General features: G+C 27.2%; 1 protein-coding gene across 1 annotated transcript in view; it reads left to right on the top strand.

Moving 5' to 3' along the window:
* The first annotated feature begins 5,591 nt into the window (after window positions 1–5,591).
* Window positions 5,592–10,885, top strand: part of LOC655568 (SEC14-like protein 3) — a 46,540-nt gene continuing 41,246 nt past the window's right edge. Inside the window, exon 1 of the mRNA XM_064355116.1 lies at window positions 5,592–5,774. Coding sequence (XP_064211186.1) covers window positions 5,721–5,774 — 54 coding nt within the window. The 5' untranslated portion in view covers window positions 5,592–5,720. The remainder of the gene's footprint in view (window positions 5,775–10,885) is intronic.

Genomic DNA, 10,885 nt, shown 5'->3' with positions numbered 1-10,885 from the left:
ACGGCGTTCTAACGAATTCCTTGTGGAAATTTTGGCTGAGATGTATCAGTAGGCGGTTTCAATGTCGATGATACCTAACTGTAAAAATAGTAAATAAATTTCAAAGAAGTTCAAACGCGAAAAATAAGCGTTTCGCTTCGAAATTTGAGTCATTTTCAAAGTCATACTAATGTGGCCTTCTAGGGCATATTGATCTTAATTATGAAACAAACGAGCATAGTTATTAAAAAACTTTTTTGTGCAATTTTTTAAACACCTAAATTTATATTAAAAATACAGTGGAACCTCGACTGGCAAAAATAAGCCGCATAAGTGAATTAAAAATATTTCAGTTCTAATATGATTATTTTAATTATGTACACGTATTAGAAAATCGCCAACGTCGCATTTTATCAAATTATTTTTTTAAATAAAATTGATAAAATTGTAAAATACCTAGTTATTAATGATTAGATCTCTCATTTAAAGTGCAAATTACATTAGCTATTAATTTTTTGAATAACATGAATAATTTGTAACAGCTAATTTAAAGAGAAAATGCGACGTTGGTGTTTTTATAGTTTTGAAACAGTTAATACGAATATAACATTTTTATAAAATAGGTACTTATTGATTTATTATTATTATTATTATTATTATTATTATTATTATTATTATTATTATTATTATTATTATTATTATTATTATTTTGTGTTACTACATTAACAAAATGTTTACACCCGTCAAAACTCCGTTCTGTAGTGACGAAATTTACATTTTGCCAGAATTGTAGTTTAAAAATTCATCCAGAGAATAAAAACTTTCAGATAATAACAGTGATTTGACGTAAGCATTGAAAGCTTTCAAATTAAGTGCTTTGACTTTAGAAGGAAGTAGCAGCAAGGCAAAGTCATTATTTTAAATTCTTTAAGACCATTAAAAGAAAGTTAAAAACGCAATAGAAATAGAAATAGAAATAGAAATAGAAATAGAAATAGAAATAGAAATAGAAATAGAAATAGAAATAGAAATAGAAATAGAAATAGAAATAGAAATAGAAATAGAAATAGAAATAGAAATAGAAATAGAAATAGAAATAGAAATAGAAATAGAAATAGAAATAGAAATAGAAATAGAAATAGAAATAGAAATAGAAATAGAAATAGAAATAGAAATAGAAATAGAAATAGAAATAGAAATAGAAATAGAAATAGAAATAGAAATAGAAATAGAAATAGAAATAGAAATAGAAATAGAAATAGAAATAGAAATAGAAATAGAAATAGAAATAGAAATAGAAATAGAAATAGAAATAGAAATAGAAATAGAAATCTCAAAAACTAAAAATAATCGTACAGAATTCATTATTTACGCTTAATTGCTGCAAAAAAATATAAATTCTTTTGTTATCTGAGAACAAGCGTTGCTTAAATGTTGTTTTGTGATAGCAATCCGTAAAAAAATGTTGATAGCCTCAAAAAATAATAGCATAATTAGGCAAAAAAGAAAAATTTACTAATAAACGTGCCAGACGATTACTTTTCAGGAATTATTTGCTCGAAAACATCGTTGTTTTAGAATAACCGTAGAAATAAAAAATTTCGAATAAGTAATATGTTCACATTTTTAATTTTGATTGTTATAAATAAAGAATTGTTATAAATAAAATGATAATAATAGCAATAATACTAAATAATAATAATAATAATAACAATTAATTTTTATTATTAGCCGAACTTACTCCAACTAATCATAATACAAAAGAAAATACAAGAAGAATAAAAAAATCATGCTTAAATAGGAAAACAAGAATAAATGTAATAAAGCATATGAAAACGAAAATAGGAAAGTAGATAATTGTAAATAAAAAAAAACATACATTTTTTTTAAATATTAAAAATTATTTTTTTTTTAATTTTAATTAATTTAAATTAAATGAATTGTTAAATTATTTGAATTAAGTTTATTAAAATAAGCAAAATTAACGCCGTTCAAATTTAAATTTCCAATTTTCAATTATGGTCGTTTAGCACATTTTCTTGAGATTATAAGTTTTTCGCTAAAAACAAAAAACACCGTAAGTTTTCGTATTTTTTGCTGAAATTAGGGGACTTACTGAATGACTAATTTTCCACTTTTTTCCAAAAAAAATCATTTTTTAGATCTGTGAAACATCCTTACATCTACAACAGACGACTATAAGGCATTTCCTGATTTATATGCAACTTTCCATGTTTGTTTGGCGCCATTTCTAGAAATTTTAGAATTTCCAGTCTTAAATTGTGAAAAATATTCGAATTGCATACATTTTTTGGTGACAAACACTTTAAATTTCAAAAAAAAAGTGGAGATAACGCATTTCCGGATTTTTTTGCTGAGAAACTCTTGTAAATTCTACTTTTTCTTTTTTTATTTCGAAAAAAATTAAGAATCGCTAAATCTCGAATTTATAGTCATTTCCGGTCTGATTTGATTTGATGTGAACATTTTTTGGTAGTAATGATTGTAATGATAAATGATAATGAAATTTCGGTTTTACTTGTACGTAAAAATTAATTTTTATCTAGTTGAACATTTTAATTATAATGCACATTGTTACTACATTTTGTTAAAATTTTGGAGAAGTAAAATGGTCGTTCTTGCGTAATGATAAACTGCGTAATGATGATTTTTAAATATTTTTTTGACAAAATCTAATGTGGAAAAAATGTGTAAGTCGTAATTTAAAAAAAAACTGAATTTGTTCCAGAAACAGATAATGAAAAGTTTTACATATTTTGGCATAATTTTGGATTTTTACAAATGAACCAACCTCACTAAAAGTAATGAATGTATTCAAGGTCATTAAAATTTACGTAGGTATTTTAACAGCGCCTTATCTAGCTAATTTGGAACTTTGCTTATGTATGAAGCTATTATTATTTAGTTGTTTGTTTTTTAATTTTGCACGTCATTTGTTTTACAGGAATTGTATCATGAACTTATAAAAAATTAAAAACTTTCAGAGAAAACAGAAAATTTTGGAGGATGAAATGTGTCATTTTTTTGCTTAATTATGGCAAAGCTATTCGAAAAAATGGAACTATTCTGATGTAGACCTATATTGAGTGATCCAGCAAATTGCTAAATTCCTAATAGTTTTTTTGGTTTTTTATTTACAGTTGTCTTTTTTGAAAAAGACATAATTTAATGAGCTTTCTATCTATAACTAACTTGATTTAATTTAAATTTGCAGCAGTAAAGTACAATTTGAAATATGCCATTTTCTTTAATTCTCTTCTAATTTTAACAATGTAACACAGTAATTCAAAATTTTCGACTAAACAATATTTTTTACTTGTCATAATTGCAGGTTTGTAGCTACGCCACTGTTATCATAAAATTTGTCAGCCTGTCATAGGAAAAAAATAGAATAAATTATTGTCATTTGTGTCATTGTTTGTAAATTTATTAGTTTTTATAACAGTATAACAGTCTTGCTTTGTACGTTTAAAATTTACGTGAGCACTTATAATAATGGTAAGAAAAGATATGATTAAAGTCTACTCATGTTACAAAAAAACACATAAAATCGTAAACAAAACACAAAAATGACACCAACTTTTAATCTGACAGATGTTTTTTAAAAACACTTCACTTCTTCTATTTAACTTTTTAATAGTAAAATATTTAAATTTTATTTAAATTATTAGTCACTTTTTGATTTATGTTTACAAAATTGTACTTTATTATTAATTTAAACACACCTAGGTAACATACAAGGTGTCCGTTTTTCGAGCTCCACTATGGGGATCTCAGTTATTATAAAAGATACGAGGTCGGTTAAATTAGGACAAAGTTGCGCACTTTTATACTGAACAATTATCCGCTAGAAAATTTGATGTGTCGTTTTTAGTTTTTGAAATATTTGAAAAAAAACGGAAAATTGTAATTTTCGCTTTTATTTTTTCAAGCGAAAAACTTTTAACTAAGACGTTCTTCAGACACTCTTTTACAAGGAATCTAAAACTGTCATCGTATTTTCCAAGGCGTCCTTGATGTCAGAGTTACAACACTCAACTTTGGTTTCTCTTATAGACGCCATATTTGATACTTGTATTTTTGAAAAATGTTTTTATTCCAGATTACAACGATGTATCACATGATATGATCGAATCTTACATGCTGATCAAAATGGAGAAAAAGAATTTTTGCGAAGAGTGCTTTGGAAGAAACGCCAATAATTTTGTTTTTAAACAAACTAGATCTCAGAGGTTTAATTGAATTTGAATCTGCAAGGTTCACATTTTCACCAAGCTTACTTATTTAAAAACTAAACGATATGATAAGCTTGATTTTTTTATTAAATCCTTTTATTTAACTTGCTTTGTCGTCTGTCTGTCTGTTTCATTTTTTGGAGCCAAATTTGAAAGGGTTCCCGTTGTCCCAATGAATTGAAATTTTGCATACTTACTTAGTCTGCGTGACAATGCAATCCTATGTGGTTAAATACCCCCTAAAGAAGTTAAATGGGATTTTTAAATTCTAGGCTATGTTTATAAATAAATTTTCGATGTGTACATACATATGTACATACCAACATTAATGGTGTGTTGGTCATTGGGAGAAATATTAATACCTAATCATTTTCATTACATTTCCTTAAAGAGAAATGTCGCTAATTTTTTAAATTCATTTATCTTGGACGCTAGAGTATAGACACAGAACAGAGGTTAGGATGTGCTTTTAATGTTTTCTATTACATGCCACTAAACAAGTTTGCACAAATCAGCAAAGTAATAATGTTACAATAATAAGGCGAAACTAAATCTCAGAGAAAAGAACGTTTAGAAGAAGTAAAGACTAAAAAACAATAATTAAAAAAAATTAAAAAAATGTTTTTTAGAAAAAAGCTTTTATTTAAAATATGCACTCATATGTAAAAAATAATGTTTTAAATAAGGACTTTTAAAAAAAAATTTTTTTATTCGCAAAACAAAACAAGAAAAAGTTTTAAAATCCCTGCTCGCATATTTATTAGAACTGTCAAAATTTTGTTTGTTAAACAACATTTTTGACGTTTTTTCCAAAGCACTCTTTACAAAAACGCATTTTTCTTAATTTTAATCATGTGATACATCATTGTAATCAGAAACAAAAAAACTTTTCAAAAATACAAATATCAAATATGGCGTTCATAAGAAAAACAAGAGTTGAGTGTTGTAACTTTGACATCAAGAACGCCTTGGAATTGGCGATAACAGATTTAGATCTTTTGTAAAAAAGTGCATCAAGAATGTCCTACTTTGGAACGTCTAGTTCTTTTGGTTTTCGGTTAAAAAAATCAAAAAAAGAAAATTACAAAATTTTGATTTTTTAAAAACATCAAATTTTCTTTCACATAATTGTTCAGCATCAAAATGCGCACCTTTGCCCTAATTTACCCGACCTCGTATCTCTTATAATAACTGAGATCCTCATTGTGGACATTCTGTATATTTAATTTTTTTATTGATATTTTTTGAATTTTTGAAGTGTGAATTGTTTACAAATAAAATTAGAAAAAAATGAATCAAATCCTCTAATCTTTTCCATAGATTGTGGATGAAAAATAATGTGTTGCCTACGTGAAACCCACCTGAAAAAGTGAACGTAAATCCCCTTCCATGACCAGTCGAACCCACTGTAAATGAATACTAAAATCTGAACACTCTGTGAAATACATGTGTAGTGTCCATCACTTAGTGTTGTCCTGAAGTGCAATGGCTTCAAACGATGAAACTTTGGACGACCACCAGAGATTTGTGTTGATGAAGGTAACGTTCAATTACTTTCTCTCATAAAAAATGCATCATCGCAAGTGAAAAGGTGATCAAAAAAACAGTCGCGTATTGTCAAGGTGATTCGAGATAAGATTTGGAGAGTTCGAAATCAGGATTCAAACATTGTTTAAAACTTGAGTGAAAATTGTATTCACTTAGTTGGATCAGCTTTCACATTTATTTTCCCATTTACACCATTTCCTAATCAAATATTTATTTTGTTTTCTAATTAAGTTTTATAAAAGTGTGCAAAACACATCTTTAAGCAAACAGAGAATCAATCTTTGCGTTTCTGTTCCATGACGTTCTCTTTAAATTTATAGAAAGTTGCATTTATATTAAGAACAAATGCATAACAACACAACAAATCATACAAATACTAGGAGTCAGGTTTCATAAAAAAGACACAAGCTTATAAGAATTTTTTTTAGCATAAAGAAAAAAATATATAAATGTCGGATCAATTAGAGTTGGCTTTTTTAAACAACAATTTTGAAAATTAAAATTATATCTTGTCTATGATTTATTGTAGCAAAATACCTACTTGTTATTTCCGAAATTTGATTGTTGTATATTTAGAGTTTTATTATTTAATATCTTTTTTTAATTGTATATTTTTTTCATAAAAAATACTTACCTACAATATCTTATTTTTTTTTAATTTGAATGTGTTACCGTAATGTTGCCACTCTTCTTTTGTAAAATGTTTTTTCTTTGAAAATATGAAAACTTATGTTCTATAAGATTTACGCAGTTCAATGTTTTTACTTTTTAGAACCTCTACCAGGTGCATAGTTGGTATAAAACCAACTGTTTTTTGCTTTAACTATTTAATTTTTGTAAAAAACTATTTGACGAGTGATATAAGTAGTACTATAAAAAGTGATAATCTTTCAAAAAAATTTTTTCTTTGTTTTTGAAATAAATTGCTACAATTGAGCATGTTAAAAACATATTTTTACTATAATATCCCAGAAACTAATATTTGTTCAGAATGCAGCGTTGTCGTGCAAATATGTGAATTTTCTCCAAATTTTTATAATTAAAATTAATAATTAATTTTAAGTTACTCCAAAAATTGTGATTTGTTATTACAATAAGCAATGCTTAAATGTGCTAAAATCCGTTAAAAGTTATAAGCCCCAAAAAATAATAAAAAAAAAATAAAATAAAAAAAAAGTAAAAATTAGAAATTCAAATAAATAATCGTATTTTTTTGCTCAAAACATTATTTAACCATTGTTGTTTCAGTATAATACTAGAAATTATAAAATTTTGATTAATTAATATTTCTATGCTTACAACTTTTATGATAGTATTTTTTTTAATAGATTAATTTAATTATAACTTATAACTTAATGAAGAAAAAATAAATTTGAAAAAATTTATAGGTATGGATAAAAAAATGAAGTATTTAACCGCAAACGCTGACTTCTGTATGGATATTAGTTTTTGAGATATATGAAAACACACTTTTAGGAGACGCACCCTGTATATCACCTGAAATTTCAGCTCTGAATTTTTTTTCTAAAAAAAATTATAAAATAAAGAATCACACGAAGAGCACCCTGTATAAAGATATTTTTTGGTAAAGACTAAGACCACACTTTTGAGAGTTTTTCAATTATGTTTTTATTTATTCTTATTTTTTTATTTGAAACTACGTAAACTAAACCTGAAGAAGCAATGAAACGTTCAATGGATTAGATTAATTGAGACTATCAAAGAAAATTGTGTTGTAATTAGAAACGACGACTAAACGATTTGCATACGTCAATAAATACATTATCAACAATAAAATCTTACATTATTCAGTACTAAGAAGTACTTACACTAAACAAAATTGTTTATGTAATTTCTCAATATAGCAACACATCCTTATTTTTCTAAAAGGAATCATTTGAGCCTTTTTAATGTTCTATTAAATTATTTATAATATTTTTTTTATTCAATGGTTGAGTGGAAAAATGAAACATACAGGGTGACCCAGGGGTACGTAATCGTTCTATAACTTTTTTGTTACTTGAAGTATTGCCATGTTTTTATTATCTGATAAATCGACTTAAAGTCCACAAACTAAAAATATTTTTATTATACACAGGGTATTGTATACAGGCTGGCGAACCAAAATTATATTTTTTGAAATAAAACACCCTATATTTTTTTGCATAATTGTATTCTACGTAAAAAAAATAATGTATTTTTATATAAACTATTAGAGGTCTATCTCTTTTCGTTTCGGAATTATTCAACTTTTCGTTATAAAAAAGACAAATTTTTTAAAAATTTCTGCAAAGTCGCCTATGAATATTTTCCCATAAATTTGCAGCAGAAAAACTTGCTGTGAAATTTTGCGCGTAAGTTGATTTCTTACGATTACTACATACGAAAATACTGGCGTTGGAGAAAATCATAAGTAGCACGTTTGACTGTTCAACGGAATAAAACGATAATTTATCAAAGACAATAAAAATCTGTCAATCTAAATTCCACAGCAAGACTTGATCTAAAGACTTTTTGAATGCACCGTATTTCTCTTTCCAACGATATGCCGTTTGTATAGCAAATTAGAAATATTTCTTAGTGTTCAAATTTTTTTTCTTTTTTCTTATTTGTTTCATATTTATATACAGGTGACCCAGGGGTGCGTAATCGGTCTATAACTTTTCTACTATTGAAAATATTGCGATGCCGTTTTTATTATCCGATTGACCATCTTAAAGTCCACAAACTAAAAATATTTATATTTTATACAGGATGTTGTTATACAGGGTGATCAACCAAAGTTATGTTTTTTTTAATGGAACACCCCATATATTTTTGCATAATTAGATTCTACGTAAAAAAATTATGGTACTTTGTATAAACTATTACAGGCCTATCTTTTTTTGTTTCGGAATTATTCAACTTTTTGTGCTAAAAACAATTCATATTTAAAAAATCACTGTGAAGCCGCCAATGACTTTTTTCCGACAAACTGTCGACAGAAAAACTTAGATTATCTTGTAGTTTTAGCATAACTTTTCGTTCGCACAGATAATGTACAGGGTGTGCCAAAACGCAAAAAGTTGAATAACTTATTTTTTTCAAATGGAACACCTGTATTTGCTTACACCTATCAATAGAAATTTTGATAAGCTTTCTAATGATGTGCGGTTTGCAAAGCAAATTTAAAAGATTTCTCGAGATTTTCAAAAAAAATGTATTTTATTACAAAAAAATCAATTTTTCAAGTAGGCTCTTGCCACAATGTTTTCAAAGTGAGACAGTCATTTATCTCGCTAGTGTTATTAATTGCTTGATGCAACAATGGATTTTACTCGGCAAGAATTAATCAACATGGTTTACTGTATTGGTGAAGCCGATCGAAATGTTTTGTTAGCCAGCAGAATCTATCGTCAAAAATATCCTGATGTAAGAACACCATAAGTTCTTTCTTTTCAAAAGCTAAACCGATTTGAGAACTCTGGTAGCACCAAGTGCGAAACGAAAGAAATACTTGGAGGGAGGATTGATCAGGACACTGAATTAAATGTTCTGCTCATGTTAGAAGAAAACCCGAATTTAAGCACGCGGGAAATTTCTAGGCAAACAGACATTTCACAAAGTAGCATCAACAGGATTATATTAAAACATAAATTTCATCCATATCATATAGAAATACATCAAGAATTACATGGGGAAGATTTTCGAAAAAAGATAAATTCTTCTGAAATTATGCTTAATTTGATTGGCGAAAATAGAAATTTTATTAACAAAATTCTGTTTACCGATGAAGCGACATTTAAAAGTAATGGAAGTGTGAACAGACACAATATGCACTACTACTAAATGTTTAGGGGGGGAATTATTGGCACACATGTAATAGGTCCATTTTTCTTTGATGGTGTTCTCACTGGTGCCCAGTACCTACAATTTCTGCAGGAAAATCTCCCTGTCCTAATGGAAAATGTGGATCTGAATACAAGAAGGGAGTTATGGCTGCAACAAGACGGTGCTCCGGTGCATTATCATAGAATTGTTCGGCAGTATTTGAATGAAGCTTTTCCAAATAGATGGATAGGAAGAGGAGGGCCTATTGCTTGGCCACCTCGCTCGCCCGATTTAACAGCAATGGACTTTTTTATGGGGAAATGTGAAGGACAAAGTTTATAGCGTTAAACCAACGACGGCTGAAGATATGAGGAATAGAATTTCTGAAGCTTTTCAGTCCACCCGCCAAGACAGTCGTTTTGTATCGAGGAAAACGGTGGTTTATTTGAACATCTACTTTAAATTTTTTAATATTAATATTTTTATTACTTATTATTTTATTGTTATTTAGTATTTTTTAATAATAATGTTCATTTTTGTTATTGTTAATTGTTCTTCTATAGGAATTATAATGAATAATAATATTGTTATAAACATTGTGTTATTTTAATTTTCAATTGTACCAAGAAAAGTAATTCTTGTAAAACAAAAATTTAACTGATTTTTTTTGTAATAAAATAATTTTTTTTTGAAAATTTCGAGAAATCTTTTAAATTTGCTTTATAAACCGCACATCATTAGAAAGCTTATCAAAATTGCTATTGATAGGTGTAAGCAAATACAGGGTGTTCCATTTGAAAAAAATGAGTTATTCAACTTTTTGCGTTTTGGCACACCCTGTACATTATATGTGCGTTATAACGAAAAGTCGACTATTTGCTAAAACTACAAGATATTCTAAGTTTTTCTGTTGAAAATTTGTCGGAAAATACTCATTGGCGGCTTCACAGTGATTTTTTAAATGTTGGTTGTTTTTATCGCAAAAAGTTGAATAATTCCGAAACAAAAAAAGATAGGCCTGTAATAGTTTATACAAAGTACCATTACTTTTTTTCGTAGAATCTAACTATGCAAAAATATATAGGGTGTTTCATTAAAAAAACCTAACTTTGGTTGATCACCCTGTAAAACAACATCCTGTGTAAAATATAAATATTTTTAGTTTATGGACTTTAAGTTGATCTATCGGATAATAAAAACGACATCGCAATATTTTCAATAGCAAAAAAGTTATTGACCGATTACGCACCCCTGGGTCAGCCTGTATGTAATGTAAAAATTGTAAAGTAGCC

The sequence above is a fragment of the Tribolium castaneum genome, chromosome 2 (genome assembly GCF_031307605.1).
Source record: "Tribolium castaneum strain GA2 chromosome 2, icTriCast1.1, whole genome shotgun sequence".
NCBI classification, from domain to species: domain Eukaryota; kingdom Metazoa; phylum Arthropoda; class Insecta; order Coleoptera; family Tenebrionidae; genus Tribolium; species Tribolium castaneum.
This window is presented reverse-complemented; position numbering and strand designations above follow the sequence as displayed.